The sequence below is a fragment of the Tachyglossus aculeatus genome, chromosome 7, assembly GCF_015852505.1.
Source record: "Tachyglossus aculeatus isolate mTacAcu1 chromosome 7, mTacAcu1.pri, whole genome shotgun sequence".
NCBI lineage: Eukaryota > Metazoa > Chordata > Mammalia > Monotremata > Tachyglossidae > Tachyglossus > Tachyglossus aculeatus.
In genome coordinates this window covers 24,856,166-24,878,349 of record NC_052072.1, presented here as the reverse complement: position 1 = coordinate 24,878,349, position 22,184 = coordinate 24,856,166, and the positions used below count along the sequence as shown (strand labels likewise).

The following is a 22,184-nucleotide window of genomic DNA, read 5'->3' as shown; positions in this document are numbered from 1 at the left end:
ACAGAGAGGAAGGAGATGGCTTTTACCTTCTCAGGATGGGTCTGAACAGCCACACGTTGGCCATGATGATGTTGAGAGGGAAGCCAAACTTTGAAGACAAAGAGCCAAGTCAGCAGAATTCCCAGGGGCAGAGGAGGATCTGGATGGGAGGGAGAGAGCTGGGAGGACTGATCAATGAACCCCACTGAAAGGGGTTAAACCAATCTGGATTGTTGTAGGGATGAAGGGAATGGAAAAGTTCACAGCACATGGCTTTGAGCCTCTGGGTACCAACAATTTTTTTTAATGGGATTTGTTAAGCACTTACTGTGTACCAGGCACCGTATTAAGTGGTAGAAACCAGACAATCAGGTTAGACAAAGTCCATGTCCAACATGGGGCTCAGTCTGAACCCCCATTTTGCAGATGAGGTAACAGGCACAGAGAAGTGAAGTGACTTGCTCAAGGTCACACAGCAGACAGATGGTGGAGCTGGGATCAGAACCCAGGTCCACCTGACTCTCAGGTCTGTGCTCTATCCACTAGGATATGCTGCTTCTCAGTATATTGGCACCTACAGATCCCAGGTAGGTGAATTTAGGGACAGGGGAGACCTCTCTGAATCCCCACAGGACAGGTCTCCTCTCACTCCCCCCCGCCCCACCCCTCGACGCTTCCCCACATCCCACTAAGCTCACTGTGGGCAGGGAATGTCACTGTTTAGTGTTGTATCATATTTTCCCAAGCACTTAGTACTGTGTGCTCCTACTGCACACAGTAGGAGCTCAATAAATAGGACTGAATGAATGAATCCCACCTGGGTGGCCAGTTGCTCAAACATGTTCTCCACGTTGTATCATATTTTCCCAAGCACTTAGTACAGTACTCTGCACACAGTAGGACCTCAATAAATAGGACTGAATGAATGAATCCCACCTGGGAGGCCAGTTGCTCAAACATGTTCTCCACCACGCAGTTTCCAAACAGGTTGGGCATTGGAGTCTGCTCCAGCCTGGAAAACATACAAGACCATAAAATGACCCCTTCCCCTAGCCCCACTTCTTCCTCCCCTTTTCCTCAGATCCTCAAAAAAAATCCATCCCTTCTCCAGATATCCCAGGAAGGCTGTGTTGCGTCTTCCTATCTTACAGACAGAGAAGCCGACTGGATTACTGCATCAGCGTCCTTTCTGGTCTCTCAACCTCCTGTCTCTCCCTGCTTCAGTCTGTATTTCACTCTGCTGCCCGGATTATCTTCCTACAGAAATGCTCTGGACATGTCACCCCCCTCCTCAAAAATCTCCAGTGGTTGCCTACCAACCTTCATAACAAGCAAAAACTCTTCACGATTGGCTTCAAAGCTCTCCATCCCCTTGCCCCCTCCTACCTCACCTCCCTTCTCTCCTTCTACAGTCCAGCCTGCACACTCTGCTCCTCTGGTCCTAACCTTCTCACTGCGCCTCATTCTCACCTGTCCCGCCACTGACCCCTGCCCCAAATCCTACCTCTGGCCTGGAATGCCCTCCCTCCTCACATCTGCCAAACTAGGACACTTCCCCCCCTTCAAAGCCCTACTGAGAGCTCATCTCCTCCAGGAAGCCTTCCCAGACTAAGCCCCCCATTCCCTCTGCTCCTCCTCCCCATCGCCCCGACTCCTTCCCTCTGCTCTACCCCCCTTCCTGCCTCACAGCACTTGTGTATATGTACATATTTATTATTTTATTTATTTTATTAATGATGTGTATATCTCTCTAATTCCATTCATTTATATTGATACTACTGACGCCTGTTTATTAGTTCTGATGCCTGTCTACCCCCTTCGAGACTGTGAGCCTGTGTCGGGTAGAGATTGTCTCTGTTTCTGAGCTGTGCTTTCCAAGTGCCTAGTAAATATGACTGAAGTGAATTGAAAGCCGAGGCCCAGAGGGGGACAAGGGTGGATGTATGGTCACGCAGAAAGGTGAAGGCTCTGGTCCTCGGGTCTCAGATTGAGCTTCCAATCTGAACATCAGCAATGTTCGCAGAAGGCTCAGTCCAAGGCTCAGTCGGGGCTGCAGGCCAAGCCGTCCATGCCCCGGGGAGGAGCCCCGAATGGGGCAGGCGTTGGAGAGAACTCCTCTCACCGGCTCACGGCGCCAGCAAGGATGCCGATGCTGGTTTCTTTGGGCGGTGCTGATGAATGGCCCGGGGGAGCATCTACCCGGAGTTCAAGGTTCATCGCGCCCTTCTCTGACACAGAGATCCTAAAGCAGGAAGAGAAATCCAGCTGCACAGGCCACCCTCCTCCGACGGCTTGTCCACGGTCTGGAGCGCAGTGGAGGGAGACTATGGGGTGGGGGGAACCAGGGGTGAAGAAATCCCAGTAGTCCAGGGAGGATTCCTGGCTCCACCCGCTTTGCCTTGGAGTCTCCCAGAATTTCAAGCTGGGTGGGAGATTTTGGCAGGAGCTTAAAAGCCCCCACAAGTCCCCGTCACGCTGTGAGAAGCAGCAAGGCCTAGTGGATAGAGCAGGGGCCTGGAAGTTAGAACGACCTGGATTCTAGTCCCAGCTCTCCCACTTGCTTGCTGTGGGACCTTGGAAAAGTCACTTCACTTCTCTGTACCTCAGTTACCTCATATGCAAAATGGGGATTAAGACAGGGAACCCCATGTGGGCCAGGAACTGTGTCCAACCTGATTAGCTTGTATCTACCCCAACGCTTAGAACAGTGCCTGGCACATAGGAAGCGCTTAACAGCGTGGCTCAGTGGAAAAAGCCCGGGCTTTGGAGTCAGAGCTCATGGGTTCAAATCCCAGCTCTGCCAATTGTCAGCTGTGTGACTTTGGGCAAGTCACTTAACTTCTCTTTTAGACTGTGAGCCCACTGTTGGGTAGGGACTGTCTCTATATGTTGCCAACTTGTACTTCCCAAGCGCTTAGTACAGTGCTCTGTGCACAGTAAGCGCTCAATAAATACGATTGATTGATTGATTCCGCGCCTCAGTTACCTCATCTGTAAAATGGGGATTAAGACTGTGAGCCCCCCGAGGGACAACCTGATCACCTTGTAACCTCCCCAGCGCTTAGAACAGTGCTTTGCACATAGTAAGCGCTTAATAAATGCCATTATTATTATTATTATCAAATGCCATACAACAAAGTCAGCAAGGGAATGAACCTCCTAGTACAGTGCTTGGTATATAGTAAGCACTTAACAAATATCACAAGAATTATAATGGGTGCCCATTCCTCCCTGAACTAGCCTCAAGGCTACAGACCACCCTCCCTGCTCTGCCACCCATTTCCCTATCTAATTAGAGAAGCAGCGTGGCTCAGCGGAAAGAGCCTGGGCTTTGGAGTCAGAGGTCATGGGTTCGAATTCCGGCTCCGCCAACTGTCAGCTGTGTGACTTTGGGCAAGTCACTTAACTTCTCTGTGCCTCTGTTACCTCATCTGTAAAATGGGGATTAAGACTGTGAGCCCCTGTGGGACAACCTGATCACCTTGTAACTTCCCCAGTGCTTAGAACAGTGCTTTGCACATACTAAGCGCTTAATAAATGCAATTATTATTATTATTATAATTTCCCCGCCCACCAGGAAACCGTGCGCCTGTGTCACTCACTGTGCGATGGGCCCCTGCAGGTTTGGGATGAAGCCATCCAGGATGAAGCCGCCTTCATCCACGATGAAGGCCAGGGTCACTCCCCGGGACTGCAGCAGGGTGGAAATCTGGACTGCTCCCCGCTCCCCAGACACCTGTCAAGACCAGGGACAAAGGTTTTCTCTGGCTCAGTGGGTGACGCTGGGACAGCTGGCAACTGGGACACGTCCCACAGGTTCCCCTCCATCCCCAGACACTCTTTGGGGTCAGTGGGAGTGGTGACCAGAGGGCAGCAAGGCTACAAAAACCTTCCCTGGAGAGGAGGAAGAGAACTGAGAAGGAAAACAACATACCTACGTCCACATGGACTAACACAGTTACCACTGTCAAACAATCAATCATAATAATAATAATGATGGCATTTATTAAGCGCTTACTATGTGCAAAGCACTGTTCCAAGCGCTGGGGAGGTTACAAGGTGATCAGGTTATCCCACGGGGGGGCTCACAATAATAATGGCATTTATTAAGCGCTTACTACGTGTAAAGCACTGTTCTAAGCGCTGGGAGGTTACAAGGTGATCAGGTTATCCCACGGGGGGCTCACAGTCTTAACCCCCATTTTACAGGTGAAGGAACTGAGGCCCAGAGAAGTTAAGTGACCTGCCCAAGGTCACACAGCAGGCAATTGGCGGAGCCAGGATTTGAACCTGTGACCTCTGACTCCAAAGCCCGGGCTCTTTCCACTGAGCCATGCTGCTTCTCTAACACACGGTGTTTCTCTAATCACATTTATTGAGCACTCACTTACTGTACTAAGTGCTTGGGAAAGTAGCGTGGCTTAGTGGAAAGAGCACGGGCTTGGGAGTAAAAGGTCATAGGTTCTAATCCCGGCTCCGCCACTGATCAGCTGTGTGACTCTGGGCCAGTCACTTGACTTCTCTGTGCCTCAGTTACCTCATCGGCTAAATGGGGATTAAGACTGTGAGCCCTGCGTGGGACAACCTGATGCTACCGTGTATCTACCCCAGTGCTTAGAACAGTGCTTGTACATATTTATTATTCTATTTATTTATTTATTTATTTTACTTGTACATATCTATTCTATTTATTTTATTTTGTTAGTATATTTGGTTTTGTTCTCTGCCTCCCCCTTTTAGACTATGAGCCCACTGTTGGGTAGGGACTGTCTCTATATGTTGCCAACTTGTACTTCCCAAGCGCTTAGTACAGTGCTCTGCACACAGTAAGAACTCAATAAATACGATTGATTGATTAACAAATGCCATTATTATTATTATTACAATATGACAATATAACAGAGTTGGTAGACATGTTCCCTGCCCACAGTGAGCTTATATTCTAGAGGGGGAGACGGACATTAATGTAAATAAACAAATTCTGGATATGTACATTCTAATCCCGGCTCCGCCACTTGTCTGATGTGTGACTCTGACAAGTCCCTTCACTTCTCTGGGCCTCAGTTACCTCATCTGTAAAGTGGGACTTGAGACTGTGAGCCCCATGTCGGAGAAGGACGGCGCCCAACCTGATTTCCTTGAATCCGCCCAGTGCCCGGCACAAAGTACTTAACAAGTACCAGAATTATTGTTATTATAAATGCTTTGGGGCCAAGGGAGGGGTGAATAAAGGGAGCAAATCCAAGTCCCATTACTTTGAAGTTTAAAGGAGTATTGGCTCTTTGGAGGAAGCACGATTAAGCTCCATCTTATAGTTTGGCCAAACGTGGACGATGGTTCTTAGGCAGGCAAACTGGAATCAGGTAGGGGGTCACTGAATTGGAAAGGAGGCCAGCGGAATCAAAGTGACTTGGACTCAGTCCTCGATCGGTTTGGTGCTCAGATGCCACTGCTTGGGGCTGCTGCCGGGTGGGCCGGTAATTTCCCAGGGCGGGCTCCGAGGTTTGAAAGCTTGCTTTCCTAAGAACCACATCCCTGGGAATCAATCAATCAATCAATCGTATTTATTGAGCGCTTACTATGTGCAGAGCACTGTACTAAGCGCTTGGGAAGTACAAATTGGCAACACATAGAGACAGTCCCTACCCAACAGTGGGTTCACAGTCTAAAAGGGGGAGACGGAGAACAGAACCAAACATACCAACAAAATAAAATAAATAGGATAGAAATGTACAAGTTAAATAAATAAATAGAGTAATAAATATGTACAACCATATATACATATATACAGGTGCTGTGGGGAAGGGAAGGAGGTAAGATGGGGGGATGGAGGGGGGACGAGGGGGAGAGGAAGGAAGGGGCTCAGTCTGGGAAGGCCTCCTGGAGGAGGTGAGCTCTCAGCAGGGCCTTGAAGGGAGGAAGAGAGCGAGCTATCTCTCCTCGGTGCCCAGCTGGTCAGTGGCTCGCACCCCGCCATTTTCGGAAATCCAGCGCTGCCCGGGCCCTGACCGTCTCGGGTTCTCGACCGCCAATTTCCGCTGCCCTGAACCTGCCGGCTTGAGGTGGCGGGGAAGCTTTGGCTTTGGGAAGCCAAAATTAGCACCAGGCAACGAGTACAGACGGCTGGTCTTTAATTTTGCTTCTCCATGGACCTCCTAGAAGGAACTGGGGGATGGGAGAAAGTGTCTGGAGTGACACATTTGGAATCCTGATTTCCCTAGGGGTTCCGAAAATAATAGTAATAATAATAATGATGGCATTTGTTAAGCGCTTACTATGTGCCAAGCACTGTTCTAAGCGCTGGGATAGATACAAGGTTATCAGGTTGTCCCACCTGGAGCTCGCAGTCTTGATTCCAACTTTACAGATGAGGTAACTGAGGCACGGAGAAGTTAAATGACTTGCCCAAAGTCACACAGCTGACAAGTGGCAGAGTCGGGATTAGAACCCACGACCTCTAACTTCCAAGCCCAGGCGCTTTCCACTAAGCCATGCTGCTTCTCAGTAATAATAATAATATGATAATAATAATCATCATTAATGATGATAATAATGTTTGTTAAGCACTTATTATATACCAAGCACTGTTCCGAGTGCTGTACTGATTTATTACTCTTATTTTACTTGTATTCTATTTATTTTACTTATTTATTTATTCTATTTATTTATTTATTTATTCTATTTATTTTACTTGTACTCTATTTTATTTGTGCATATTTACCATTTTATTTATTTTGTTAATGATATGCATATAGCTTTACTTCTATTTCTTCCGATGATTTTGACACCTGTCTACATGTTTTGTTTTGTTGTCTGTCTCCCCCTTCTAGACTGTGAGCCCGTTGTTGGGTAGGGACTGTCTTTATATGTTGTCGACTTGTACTTCCCAAGCGCTTAGTACAGCACTCTGCACACAGTAAGCGCTCAATAAATACGATTGAATGAATGAACGGGGTAGATACAAGTTAAACAGGTTGGACCCAGTCCTGGTCCCACATGGGGCTCACACTCTTAATCCCAGCATGGCTCAGTGGAAAGAGCCCAGGCTTGGGAGTCAGAGGTCGTGGGTTCTAATCCTGACTCCGCCACTTGTCAGCTGTGTGACTGTGACAAGTATATGCTGCCAACTTGTACTTCCCAAGCGCTTAGTACAGTGCTCTGCACACAGTATGCGCTCAATAAATACGATTGAATTGAATGAATGAATGAACTTTGGGCAAGTCACTTAGCTTCTCTGTGCCTCAGTTACCTCATCTGTACAATGGGGATTAAGACTGTGAGCCCCACGTGGGACAACCTGATCACCCTGTATCCCCCCCAGTGCTTAGAACAGTGCTTCCCACATAGTAAGCACTTAGCGAATACCAAAAAAAAATCCCCTTTTTACAGATGAGGGAACTGAAGCCCAGAGAAGTGAAGTAACTTGCCCAAGGTCACACAGAAGACCTGTGGCAGGGTCGGGATTAGAACCCAGGTCCTTCTGACCCCCAAGCCCGTGCTCTATCCCCTAAGCCATGCCGACCTTTGCCTCCTCTCCCAGGTGACTCCCGGATGAGGGTTCTGGAAGGGGAAATATCCCAAAGCCATAGAGCTGAGAAGGCACGGAGCAGGGGTGAGGCTGGGAGTCCATCGGGGCTCTCCCACTATGTCCCCAGGATTCATCATCATCATCAATCGTATTTATTGAGCGCTTACTATGTGCAGAGCACTGTACTAAGCGCTTGGGAAGTACAAATTGGCAACATATAGAGACAGTCCCTACCCAACAGTGGGATTCCCAGGGCAAAGTCAGAGCCAGGGGGACTTTACCTCTTCATCATGTCCAAGGGAGACGTAGAAAGACCTGCGGGGGACATAGTTCCGTTTCAGCAGGAGCTCCAGGGCTTGCAGGATTCCCTGAAGGACAGAAGGAAAGGGGGCTTCCAGCTGGCTGCTCTGAGGCCAACAAAAGGAAGCGATCTTAGGTCATGGGGCAGAGACGGCGGGTGAGCATCAAACAATCGATCGATCAATGGTATTTACAGAGTGCTATGTGCAGAATACTCTACTAGGCACTTGGGAGAGTACATTGTAACAACAAGCAGACACATTCCCTGCCCATAACCACCTTACAGTCTAAAGGGGAAGACAGACAATAAAATGAATAAATAATTTATAATATATAAATTCAAGATATGCACATAAGTGCTGTGGGTTGGGGGTGGGGCGAATATCTAATGCCTAAAGGTCACAGATCTAAGTGCAGTATCTGGCATATCTGGGATATTCTGAAATCCCATCTGGGAACATGTCTATTGTATTGTTGTGAGCCCGTTGTTGGGTAGGGGCTGTCTTTATGTGTTGTTGACTTGTACTTCCCAAGCACTTAGTACAGTGCTCTGCACACAGTAAGCGCTCACTTCTCCCAAGCGCTTAGTCCAGTGCCCTGCACACAGCAGGCATTTGATAAATACGGCTGGGCTATGAGGATCTCAGCAGGTCCTACTTCACGCGGGCTTAGCAGGCAGTTGCCGAATCCCACTGGGGTAGCCCACCCTTCCCGGGCTGCGGGAGCCACACTGTACAGACCATAACGGAGTTCTTGTTGTCCAGGGCGCCTCGCCCGTGGATGAAGCCATCGCGCTCCAGGCCGGAGAAGGGCGGCACTTCCCACCCCTCATCGGAGGCCGGCACCACGTCCACGTGCGCGAGGAGCATGTAGGGCTGCAGCCGGGGGTCTGACCCCTGGATGGTGAACAGGTGGCTGTATTCCCCGACTAGCTCGTACTGGATGAAGCTGGTGGAGAACACGGTGGGAAAGGCTGGGGTGTGATGGGCGACAGGGAAAGAGAGAAAGGGAGACACTGATGCATTGATGCATTGGGTTCGTTTCACACAATCGACGGTATTTCAGGAGTGCTTACTGGGTGTGGAGCACTGTACTGAGCTCTTGGGAGAGTACAGAAGAGATGGTATACACGATCTCTGCTCTGGAGGCACTTATGGTAATCCCTCCCATCCCTGCCCCATCTGAGGGCAGGGACTTCCACGGAAATAGGATCCAATTCCCTGCAGTGCTAGAGTAACTCAACTGTCCAGTGGGCCCTTAGGCAGAAGATATGGAAGGCGAAGGAGGAAGGGACATAAGGGGAGAGGAAGTGTTCATTCATTCATTCAGTTGTATTTATTGAGCGTTTACTGTGAGCAGAGCACTGTACTAAGTGCTTGGAAAGTACAATTCAGCATAAAGAGAGACAATCCCTGCCCACACTGGCAGGGGAGACAGATATCAAAACAAGCAAGCAGGCATCAATATGAATAAGTAGAATTACGGATATATACATATCAAAACAAGTAAACAGGCATTAATATAAATAAATGGAATGATAGATATGTACATAGATACACAAGTGCTGTGGGGGAGGGGGGTAGAGCAAAGGGAGTGAGTCGGGGCGACGGGGAGGGGGAGCTGAGGAAAAGGGGGGCTTAGTCTCGGAAGGCCTCTTGGAGGAGGTAAGCCTTCAGTAGGGCTTTGAAGTGGGATTGCTTGGCGGATTTTAGGAGGGAGGGCATTCTTGGACAGAGGTAGGACGTGGGCCGGGGTCAACAGTGGGACAGGAGAGATCGAGGCACAGTGAGAAGGTTAGCACCAGAGGGGCGGAGTGTGTGGGCTTGGATGTAGACGGAGAGAAGGGAGGTGAGGTAAGAGGGGACAAGGTGATGGAGAGCTTTGACGCCAAAAGTGAGGAGTTTTTGTCTGATATGGACATTGATGGGCAACCACTGGAAATTTTTGAGGAGGAGGGCGACATGGCCAGAACCCTTCTGTAGAAAGATAATCTAGGCGACAGATTAAAGTATGGACTGAAGTGGGGAGAGACAGGAGGTTGGGAGGTCAGAAAGGAGGCTGATGCAGTAATCCAGTTGGGATAGGACTGAAGTGTTGAGAAGGAAAGTTAGGAAAACACCTGAAAACGCGAGGCAGAAACAAAAAGAAAAGGCTAAAAGAATTGGAGGTGGAATTGATGGTGTTTAGCCTGGAAATGAGAAGACAGAGAAGGGACTTTCTAACTATCTTCAAGATATATGAAAGGTTCTTTTTTTTTTTATTGGGGAGGATCCTGACAGTTATAATCCCAAAGGAAATAAATTTAAATTGCAGCAGGAGTGAGCTCTGAGAGTCAGAGAATTCAGTTGTGAAGATGAACGTCCTGGTTCTCAGGGGACTTAGAAATGGGAGTAGACATCTGAGGAAATTGTTGAACTATTTTTTTTTAACAATAAAAAAATAGATAGGCCATGTGTTCTGGATGGTTGAAGCATTCACCTGCCCAGAGGCGAGAGGATGGATTACAAAACCATTTGAGGTCTGTCTCTTTCAAATGAGAAAATGTGAAAATAGATCTTGGCAGATCATCTACCAACTTGCAGTGTCCTTCCAACCCTGCTGTTTGAACTCCTTCTAATGGCATTTCTTACGTACTTACTAAGCACTGGGGTAGCCACAGGATAATCAGCGCTTAGTGCAGTGCCTGGCACCTACTAAGCAATTAACAAATACCATTAAAAAAAGTTTGGACACAATCTATATGGGGTTCACAGTCTAAGAGGGGTGGGGAATAGGGGTTTTATCCTCACTTAGACCAAGGGAGGTGCAGTGATTTTCCCAAGTTCACACAGGAGGCAAGTGACAGGACCAGAATTAGAACCAGGATTCCTGACCCCGATTCGCACGCTCTTTCCACTAGGCTGCACGGTCTCTTCAATCAATCAATCAATCAATCGTATTTATTGAGCGCATACTATGTGCAGAGCACTGTACTAAGCGCTTGGGAAGTACAAATTGGCAACACATAGAGACAGTCCCTACCCAACAGTGGGCTCACAGTCTAAAAGGGGGAGACAGAGAACAGAACCAAACATACCAACAAAATAAAATAAATAGGATAGAAATGTACAAGCAAAATAAATAAATAAATAGAGTAATAAATATGTACAACCATATATACATATACACAGGTGCTGTGGGGAAGGGAAGGAGGTAAGATGGGGGGATGGAGAGGGGGGCGAGGGGGAGAGGAAGGAAGGGGCTCAGTCTGGGAAGGCCTCCTGGAGGAGGTCTTCAGATACAAAGGCAAGAAGCCAGGCTCTCGAGGTTCAGTTTATTCTCCACACTCCATCCTGGACTTTTTCTCCCAAGCCTGATATGCCCAGAATGAAAAAGGAATTCCTAATAATCATCATCATCCTAATAATCATCATCATTGCACACAGTAAGCGCTTAACAAATGCCATTGTTATTATTATTATTATTGTGATTTGTCCGTTTTTCCCCCCGCAGTGGTATTCGGTAAGCAGCGTGGCTCAATGGGAAGAGCCCGGGCTTGGGAGTCAGAGGTTGTGGGTTCGAGTCCCACCTCCGCCACTTGTCAGCTTGGTGACTTGGGGCGAGTCGCTTCGCTTCTCTGGGCCCCAGTTCCCTCATCTGGAAAATGGGGATGAAGACTGTGACCCACACGTGGGGCAACCTGTTCACCTTGTATCTCCCCCAGGGCTGAGAACAGTGCTATTTATTTTATTTTGTTAGTATGTTTGGTTTTGTTCTCTGTCTCCCCCTTTTAGACTGTGAGCCCACTGCTGGGTAGGGACTGTCTTATATGTTGCCAACTTGTACTTCCCAAGTGCTTAGTACAGTGCTCTGCACACAGTAAGCGCTCAATACGATTGATGAATAATAATAATAATAATAATAACAATAATAATAATTGTGGTATTTGTTAATCTTTTACTATGTGTCAGGCACTGAACCAAGGCTGGGGTGGATACCAGCAAATCGGGTTGGACGCAGTCCCTGCTCCACATGGGGCTCACAGTCTTAATCCCCATTTTACAGATGAGGTAACTGAGGCCCAGAGAAGTTAACTGACTTGCCCAAGGTCCCACAGCAGACAAATGCCAGAGCCGGGATTCGAACTCATGTCCTTCTGACTTCCAGGCCCAGGCTGCAGTGTGCTCTGAAGTCAAACTCCTCTGACTTGACCCTCTGAAACCTTTTTTTTTTTTTTAACAGAACAGCGTGGCTCAGTGGAAAGAGCCCCGGCTTTGGAGTCAGAGCTCATGGGTTCAAATCCCGGCTCTGCCAATTGCCAGCTGTGTGACTTTGGGCAAGTCACTTCACTTCTCTGGGCCTCAGTTACCCCATCTGTAAAACTGGGGGTTAAGACTGTGAGCCCCCCCCATGGGACAACCTGATCACCTTGTAACCTCCCCAGCGCTTAGAACAGTGTTTTGCACATAGTAAGCGCTTAATAAATGCCATTATTATTATTATTATTATTATTCCCCCACCCATTCCAGCTCCCTCTACCCAACTCAGAGCTCTTGTGAGCCTGCGTGGCCATTACCTTTCCGGATGAATTGGTTGAACTCCTTCAGGGCCGTAGTGTTCAGCTGATCGGGGCTGAAGGACACGGTAGGGATCCGAAGCGCCTCTGTCAAAGACAGATGAGGAGAGGTTAGAGAGTAGAATCCCAGGTGAAGGACTGCACACGCCCTGAAGCAGTTGAGACACACCAATTGTCTCGACTGAGGATCCAAGCAGGAAGATTCCTCAATGACATCCTTGATATTCAACTCATCTTTATCCCCCCACACCAGATGTACCAGAACTCAAACCTATTTCAATCTGCGGTATTTATTAAGGATTTACAGTGTGCAGAACACTGTACTTGGGCGAGTACAGCGATGTCAGGAGACACAATCTCTGCCCTCAAGGAGCTTAAAAATCTAGTGGGTGAAGCAGATGTTAAAATAAATTACAGGTAGGGGGAAAAAACAGAATGTAAAGATATGTACACAAGAGAATCAATCGTATTTATTTCTCGCAAATAAAGCGAGAAATAAAGAAGCAGCGTGGCTCAGTGGAAAGAGCAGGTTTTGGAGTCAGAGGTCATGGGTTCAAATCCCGGCTCCGCCAATTGTCAGCTGTGTGACTTTGGGCAAGTCACAACTTCTCTGGGCCTCAGTTACCTCATCTGTAAAAATGGGGATTAAGACTGTGAGTCCCATGTGGGACAACTTGATCACCTTGTAGCCTCCCCAGTGCTTAGAACAGTGCTTTGCATATAGTAAGGGCTTAATAAATGCCACCGTTATTATTATTATTATTATTATTTATTATTAAGTGGCATCTGTAGTGCTATCTATGTTTCAAACAGTGCTGTTTTTTGAGCACATACTTAGGGCACTAAGTAAGCACTGCACTAAGCACTTGGGAGAGTACACTAGAAGCAAGATATCCATTACCTGACCTCAGGATGTTCACAGTCTAAAGAGGGAGATGGACAAAATTATTTACAAAGCTTGTGCACACGAGGGTAGACTAGAACAACAGCAGAAAGTGGCTGTGCCTCTATCAGATCAGAAAGCCAACAGCAGAACCTATTTAACCAAGGAATCAGGTCGCAAACCCCTCGAAGGCACTGACTCTGTCTAGGGGAGGTTCAGTACATGCCCTGCACACCATAGGCATCAGAAACCTCTGATACTCGTTATGGGCACAGAACATGTCTGCTAATTCTGCTGTAATGTACTCTCCCAAGTGCTTAGTACAGTGCTGACCCTCTCCATCCCCCCCATTTTACCTCCTTCCCTTCCCCACAGCACCTGTATATATGTATATATGTTTGTACATATTGATTACTCTATTTATTTATTTTACTTGTACATATCTATTCTATTTATTTTATTTTGTTAGTACGTTTGGTTTTGTTCTCGGTCTCCCCCTTTTAGACTGTGAGCCCACTGTTGGGTAGGGACCGTCTCCATATGTTGCCAACTTGTACTTCCCAAGTGCTTAGTACAGTGCTCTGCATACAGTAAGCCCTCAATAAATACGATTAATTGATTGATTGATTGCTCTGAACATAATAGTCTTGTCTTCGCCGTCGATTCGTTTCCAACTCATAGCGACACCATGGACACATCTCTCCCAGAACACTCCGCTCTCCATCTGCAATCTTTTTGGAAGTGTATCCATAGGGTTTTCTTGGTAAAAATATGGAAGTGGTTTACCATTGCCGCCTTCCGCACAGTAAACTCAAGTCTCCACCTTCGAATCTCTCCCACGCTGAAACCCAGTGGGGGTGAGTTTTGACTTGTAGCAGATTTCCTTCCTCTCACTGGCCAAGCTAGGAATGCAACGGATAGGCCTCTGCTTGACTCTCCCTTCCAAAGCCGAGACTGGTAGAGCACTGGAAACTCTCCAGGCGCGACCCCGAGAGGGGTCTGAACACAATAAGAGCTCATAAATACCACTGATGGATTGAAAATGGTGACAGAATGGTGGCGGCTGGACACCAAATGGCAAATCCCATTTTCAGGCAGGAGGAGGAAGGGAGTCAGTAGACTCCAGCCTGGGTGGTGGTTGTAATAATAATAATGATGGTATTTGTTAAGCACTTACTATGTGACAGGAACTGTACTAAAGTGTTGGAGCCTTTCTAGACTGTGAGCCTGCTGTTGGGTAGGGACTGTCTCTATATGATGCCAACTTGTACTTCCCAAGCGCTTAGTACAGTGCTCTGCACACAGTCAGCGCTCAATAAATACGACTGAATGAACTTCCAAGCTGTAAGCTCGTTGTGGGCAGGGAATGTGTCTGTTTATTGCTATGTTATGTTGCCAACTTTTACTTCCCAAGCTCTTAGTACAGTGCTCTGCACACAGTAAGCGCTCAATAAATACGATTGATTGATTGATTGATGTTGTACTCTCCAAAGAGTTTAGCAGAGTGCTTGGCACACACGTAACAGCTCAGACCGGCCCGGTTCCTGGATTTTAACACATGCAAGATGCCAGGTTTGAATAAAGAAGCAGTACTGCCTAGTGGAGAGAGCAAGGGTTAGAGAGTCAGAAGGACCTGGGTTCTAATCCCAGCTCTAACCACTTTTTGGCTGTGCAACCTAGGCCAAGTCACTTAACTTCTCTGTGCCTCAGCTACTTCATCCGTAAAACAGGGATTAAGACTGTGAGCCCCATGAGCCCGTTGTTGGGTAGGGACCGTCTCTATATGTTGCCAACTTGTACTTCCCAAGCGCTTAGTACAGTGCTCTGCACACAGTAAGCGCTCAATAAATATAATTGAATGATTGTGGGACATGGACTGTATCTTACTTGATTAGCTTGTATATATTATGTTGTACTCTCCCACGCACTTAATAAGGGTGCTTTGCACATAGTAAGTGCTCAGTAAATGCAATTGATTGATTGATCTACCCAAGTACTTAGAACAGTGCCTGGCAAATAGGAAGAGCTCTTTGCACATAGTAAGTGCTCAGTAAATGCAATTGATTGATTGATCTACCCAAGTACTTAGAACAGTGCCTGGCACATAGGAAGAGCTTAACAAGTACTGAAAAAAAAAAGAATATTCATTCATTCATTCAATCGTATTTATTGAGTGCTTACTGTGTGCAGTGCACTGTACTAAGCGCTTGGGAAGTACAAGTTGGCAACACATAGAGACGGTCCCTACCCAACAGTGGGCTCACAGTCTAGAAGGGGGAGACAGACAACAAAACAAAACATTAACAGAATAAAATAGATAGAATATGTACAAGTAAAATAGAGTAATAAATTCATTCATTCATTCAATCTTATTTATTGAGTGCTTACTGTGTGCAGAGCACTGTACTAAGCGCTTGGGAAGTACAAGTTGGCAACATATAGAGACGGTCCCTACCCAACAGCAGGCTCAGGATGGGGTGAGGGTCTCTGCAAGTGGAAAGGGGGAGCCAAAGTTAGAGAGAACCCCTTGAGGGCAGGGATTGCGACAATTCTTTCGGAGATTCCCTAAGCGTCTAATACAAGTGTGCTGCACTCAGGAAACAAAAGTAAATAGTATTGCTGATGGTGGTCTTGGCCTTTTCCCACCTACCGGAATGGAAAATTAATTAATTAGTGAATTCCTTCATATTTATTAGGTGCTTACGGTGTGAAAAGCCCTGCATCAGGCACTTGGGAGAGTACCAAATAACAACAGATACATTTCTGCCCACAGTGAGCTCACAGTCTAGAGAGGGAGACAGATATGTTTGTGTGGGTATATATTATGTTGTACTTTCCCAAGCACTTAATAAGGGTGCTTTACACATAGTAAGTGCTCAGTAAATGCAATTGATTGATTGATCGACCCAAGTACTTAGAACAGTGCCTGGCACATAGGAAGAGCTTAACAAGTATTGAAAAAAAAAAAAGAATATGTTTGTGTGGGCACTTTCCCTTAATCCTCCACTGAAGTCTGAGCTGAGAAAGCAGAGCTCAGCAAAGTGCTACGGAAGCCTGGCCCAAAGCCTGGGCAAGTCCCTGCTGTAATTCATTCATTCAATCAATTGTATTTATTGAGCGCTTACTGTGTGCAGAGCACTGTACTAAGCACTTGGAAAGTACAATTCAGCATGGCTAAGTGGAAAGAGCCCGGGCTTTGGAGTCAGAAGTCAGGGGTTCGAATTCCGGCTCCGCCACATGTCTGCTGTGTGACCTTGGGCAAGTCACTTAACTTCTCTGGGCCTCAGTTACCTCATCTGTAAAATGGGGATTAAGACTGGGAGCCCCCCGTGGGACAACCTGATCCCCTTGTAACCTCCCCAGCGCTTAGAACAGTGCTTTGCACATAGTAAGCGCTTAATAAATGCCATTATTATTATTATAAAGAGAGACAATCCCTGCCCACACCTTGCTTACAGTCTAGAAGGAAGTCTGTCCCCCGGAGAATGCTTTCTCCATCCCCCAAGGGGAGTGGAGGCGGGGCATGATGAGAAGCCAGCATGGCCTCTGTGGAAAGAGCCAGCACCTGGGTTCTAATCCCTGCTTCTCCACTTATCTGCTGTCTGACCTTGGGTCAGTCACCTGACTTCTCTGTGCCTCAGTTACCTCATTGGTAAAATGGGGATTAAAACATCCTCTCTCTTAGTCTTTGAGTCCCATGTGGGACAGGGACTTTGTCTAGCCAGATGATCTTATATCTACCCCTGCACTTAGTACAGTGCCTGGCACATAATAAGCACTTAACAAGTACCATAAAAACAAACAAAACAAGCCCTAAAACCACTGGCTGTCTGATCTGTTTGGGAAGGGTAGGGTTTGGGGGAGAAGCCCTTTGAATACAGAAAAAAATGGGGAGGAATTACAAGGGATCCTAAGGCATTTGGTCCCTAAAGGCATAATCTCTTATACACTGTTGTTGGGTAGGGACCTTCTCTATATGTTGCCGACTTGTACTTTCCAAGCGCTTAGTACAGTCCTCTGCATACAGTAAGCGCTCAATAAATATGACTGAATGAACGAATGAATCTCTTGCTTCACCTTCTCTTGCTGAATGCTCTCCCCAAACCCAGGGCGGTGGTAAACGGAGGCCACTGGACATTTTATCCCTCTATTTTTCCTGGCCCTTTGCTCTCACGATTTTCACTCTCAAACCTCCTTCAACTAAACCAACCTTTGCTCAGTTTCCTATGCATGAAGCAGCCCCTTACTCCTCCACCCCACTCCCGGATATTTCGGCTCAAGGTCCATCGTCCCTAGAAAAGATTTAACTTAATAACTCCACTCACCGTCCAACCCAGCATGCCCCAATTCACTCTTGTCCTTATTGGTGCCTATTTGGACAAACTGCCTGTCTGTTCTCCCCTATCAGAGATTGTATCTATCCATCAATCAACAGTATTTATTGAGCGCTTACTTTGTGCAGATTATGCTTCTCGCAGGCAGGGACTTTGTTCCTGTGGCCCTAAGGGTCTACTACAGAGCCCTTCGCAAAAAGCTAGAAACACACACTTGGCTGAACGATTGGGTGTCTCCCAAATAACAATAAAATTCTATTTATCTATTCTGATTCATTCATTCAATCGTATTTATTAAGCGCTTACTGTGTGCAGAGCACTGTACTAAGCACTTGGGAAGTACAAGTTGGCAACATATTCTGAAGATATTGACACCTGTCGACTTGTTTTGTTGCCTGTCTCCCCCTTCTAGACTGTGAGCCCACTGTTGGGTAGTGACCATCTCTATGTGTTGCCAATTTGTACTTTCCAGTGCTCTGCACACAGTAAGTGCTCAATAAATACAATTGAATAAATGAATAAAATAATAATTGTATTTGTTAAACACTTACAACAGGCTGAACAACTGTACTAAACAGATGCCATGTAAGCAGATTGGACAGTCTCTGACCCGTACGCATGGCTCAATGGAAAGAGCACGGGCTTTGGAGTCAGAGGTCGTGAGTTCAAACCCCAGCTCCACCAGTTGTCAGCTGTGTGACTTTGGGCAAGTCACTTAACTTCTCTGGGCCTCAGTTGTCAGCTGTGTGACTTTGGGCAAGTCACTTCACTTCTCTGGGCTTCAGTTACCTCATCTGTAAAATGGGGATTAAGACTGTGAGCCCCCCCATGGGACAATCTGATCACAGTGTAACCTCCCCAGCGCTTAGAACAGTCCTTTGCACATAGTAAGCGCTTAACAAATGCCACTATTATTATTATTAAGGGGAAGGGAAAACAGGTATTAAATCCCCATTTTACAGATGAGAAAATGCAGGTCCGTAGAAGTTAAGTGACTTGCCCATGGTCACACAGCAGGCAAGTGGCAGAGCTTCGCTTAGAGGATAAGTCTCTTGATTTCCAGTCCAATAGGTCACGGTGCTTACTTTAAACACAATGGAAATATCCAGTTGCAGTTTCCTTAAAAGCGGTAACGTGAGCCGTGATGTAGCATACATTCTTGAAATAATGCCGAAGCCCGCAACAACTGTGTCCTGTGAGAAGCCACATGGCATGGTGAAAGGTCAGGGCTCTAATTCCAGCTTCGCCACTTCTCTGCAGTGTGAACTTGGGCAAACCATTTCACTTCTCCGTGCCTCCGTTACCTCATCCTTAAAATGGGGATTGAGCCCGTGCGTCCCACATGGGACAGGGACTGCATCCAACTCAATTTGCTTGTATCCACACAGCAAATACCATCATTATTATTATTACGGGATACAGACTGTGTCTGATTTGATTAAACTGTATCTACCCTAGTGCTTAGTACAGTGTGGGCACATGGTAAGCACTCAACAAACACTATAATAATAATAAAGCCAAATGACTCAACTTAGATTAGCATATTTCGGACACATAACCAGGAGGACAGTCTTTTAGACTGTGAGCCCACTGTTGGGTAGGGACTGTCTCTATATGTTGCCAATTTGTAATTCCCAAGCGCTTAGTACAGTGCTCTGCACATAGTAAGCACTCAATAAATACGATTGATGATGATGATGATGACTAATTCTCTGGAGAACACACTAATGCTAGGAAAAGTCCAGGAAAACAATGGAAGAGGCAGACCAACAGCTAGACGGATAGAGAGTAATAACGATAACGGAAGCGCTGTTAGAAAGGTTGTGGATTATCATCATCATCATCATCATCAATCGTATTTATTGAGCGCTTACTGTGTGCAGGGCACTGTACTAAGCGCTTGGGAAGTACAAATTGGCAACATATAGAGACAGTCCCTACCCAACAGTGGGCTCACAGTCTAAAAGGGGGGAGACAGAGAACAAAACTAAACATACTAACAAAATAAAATAAATAGAATAGATATGTACAAATAGAGTAATAAATATGTACAAACATATATACATATATATAGGATTATGGCAGAGGACAGGACATTCTGCAGAAAGTATATCTATGGAGTTGCTATGAATCGGAAACGACTCGACGGCACTTATTGATAATAATAACAATAATTGTTATTGTTCCATCCAGCCATAACCCTCTCTTCGGTAAACCCTTTCACCGCAGGCCCACTTTTTGGTCAAATTCAAATCACTTAGGGAACTCCGTTATATTGTACTCTCCCAAGAGCTTAGTACAGTATTGAGCAAGTGCTCAATAAATACGATTGATTGCTTCATTGACTGAAATGGGGCCTCAGGGACACTTCCGTGATCCCAGTAAGGTAAGGAATGGGGGTCCTCCTCCTCGCTGCTCAGAGGGGAACCCAGTGTGGGTGGGGAATGTGTCTGGTTACTGTTCATTCAATCGTATTTATTAGGTTTTCCCCCGGGCCTGGAATGCCTTCCCTCTGCCCATCCGCCAAGCTAGCTCTCTTCCTTCCTTCAAGGCCCTACTGAGAGCTCACCTCCTCCAGGAGGCCTTCCCAGACTGAGCCCCTTCCTTCCTCTCCCCCTCATCCCCCTCTCCATCCCGCTCATCTTACCTCCTTCCCTTCCCCACAGCACCTGTATATATGTATATATGTTTGTACATATTTATTACTCTATTTATTTATTTATTTTACTTGTACATTATCTATTCTATTTATTTTAGTTTGTTAGTATGTTTGGTTTTGTTCTCTATCTCCCCCTTTTAGACTGTGAGCCCTCTGTTGGGTAGGGACTGTCTCTATATGTTGCCAACTTGTACTTCCCAAGCGCTTAGTACAGTGCTCTGCACAAAGTAAGCGCTCAATAAATATGATTGATTGATTATTAAGCACTTATTGTGTGCAGAGAACTGTACTAAGCACTTGGGAAGTACAAGTTGACATATTGTACTCTCCCAAGCACTTAGTAAGGTGCTCTGCACATAGTAAGTGCTCAGTAATTATGATTGAACTAATCCAGAAAGAGGCAGGGACTGGTCCAAAGGATAGTCCAGGTACCCATTTGGGGACAGAAATTAGGGAAGTAAGGTGGCAGGGGACTGGAGGAGGGCTGCAAAGAGGTGGGATGTTTGGTAATGGGAAGGGGCTTTGGGGGTGATTTGGGGTGTGGTGGAAGGGCATTACTCTATTTATTTATTTATTTATTTTACTTGTGCATATCTATTTATTTTATTTTGTTAGTATGTTTGGTTTTGTTCTCTGTCTCCCCCTTCTAGACCGTGAGCCCCCTGTTGGGTAGGGACTGTCTCTATATGTTGCTGGCTTGTACTTCTCAAGCGCTTAGTACAGTGCTCTGCACACAGTAAGCGCTCAATAAATACGACTGATTGATTGATTGATCTCCCATGGTCTTTCCATGGTAGAGAAGCAGCGTGGCTCAGTGGAAAAGAGCATGGGCTTTGGAGTCAGAGGTCATGGGCTCAAATCCTGGCTCTGCCAATTGTCAGCCGTGTGACCGGGCAAGTCACTTAACTTCTCTGGGCCTCAGTTACTTCATCTGTAAAATGGGGATTAAGACTGTGAGCCCCCCATAGGACAACCTGATCACCTTGTAAGCTCCCCAGCGCTTTGAACAGTGCTTTGCACATAGTAAGCGCTTAATAAATGCCATTGTTATTATTATTATTTCCACTGAGCCATGCTGCATTACTATTATTCTTCTTCTCTGGGCCTCAGTGGCCTCATCTGGAAAATGGGGATGAAGACTGTGAGCTCCACGTGGGACAACCTGATCCCCTTGTATCTCCCCCCGTGTTTAGAGAAGCAGCGGGAGACACAGAAACACTGTCTCTCCCCCAGTGTTTAGAGAAGCAGCACGGCTCAGTGGAAAGAGCACGTGCCTTGGCATGGGTTCAAATCCCACCTCCGCCACTTTCATTCACTCATTCATTCAATCGTATTGATTGAGCGCTTACTGTGTGCACAGCACTGTACTAATCAATCAGTCAATCATATTTATTGAGCGCTTACTGTGTGCAGAGCACTGTAGTAAGCGCTTGGGAAGTCCAAGCTGGCAACATATAGAGACGGTCCCTATCCAACAGCGGGCTCCCAGTCTAGAAGGGGGAGACAGACAACAAAACCAAACATATTAACAAAATAAAATAAATAGAATAGATATGTACAAGTAAAATAGAGTAATAAATATGTACAAACATATATACAGCGCTTGGGAAGTACAAGTTGGCAATATATAGAGACGGTCCCTACCCAACAGCGGGCTCACAGTCTAGAAGCGGGAGACAGACAACAAAACAAAACATATTAACAAAATAAAATAAATAGAATAAATATGTACAAGTAAAATACATAGAGTAATAAATCTGTACAAACATATATACAGGTGCTGTGGGGAGGGGAAGGAGGTAGGGCGGGGGGGGATGAGGAGGGCTTTGAAGGGAGGAAGAGACACACTTCCTCTTGTCACACACTTGTCAGCTGTGTGACTTTGGGCAAATCACTTAATTTCTCTGTGCCTCAGTTCCCTCATCTGTAAAATGGGGATTAAGACT

At 46.4% G+C, this 22,184-nt stretch overlaps 1 protein-coding gene across 1 annotated transcript in view; it reads right to left on the bottom strand.

The window, feature by feature from the left end:
- PM20D1 (peptidase M20 domain containing 1) overlaps positions 1 to 22,184 on the bottom strand; it is a 39,467-nt gene that overhangs the window by 15,644 nt on the left and 1,639 nt on the right. The window contains exons 2-8 of the mRNA XM_038749604.1: positions 12,363 to 12,449; positions 8,548 to 8,780; positions 7,789 to 7,875; positions 3,582 to 3,715; positions 2,102 to 2,221; positions 916 to 991; positions 27 to 88 (exon numbers count right to left, since the gene is read on the bottom strand). Of these exons, the coding sequence (XP_038605532.1) occupies positions 27 to 88; positions 916 to 991; positions 2,102 to 2,221; positions 3,582 to 3,715; positions 7,789 to 7,875; positions 8,548 to 8,780; positions 12,363 to 12,449 (799 nt within the window). The remainder of the gene's footprint in view (positions 1 to 26; positions 89 to 915; positions 992 to 2,101; positions 2,222 to 3,581; positions 3,716 to 7,788; positions 7,876 to 8,547; positions 8,781 to 12,362; positions 12,450 to 22,184) is intronic.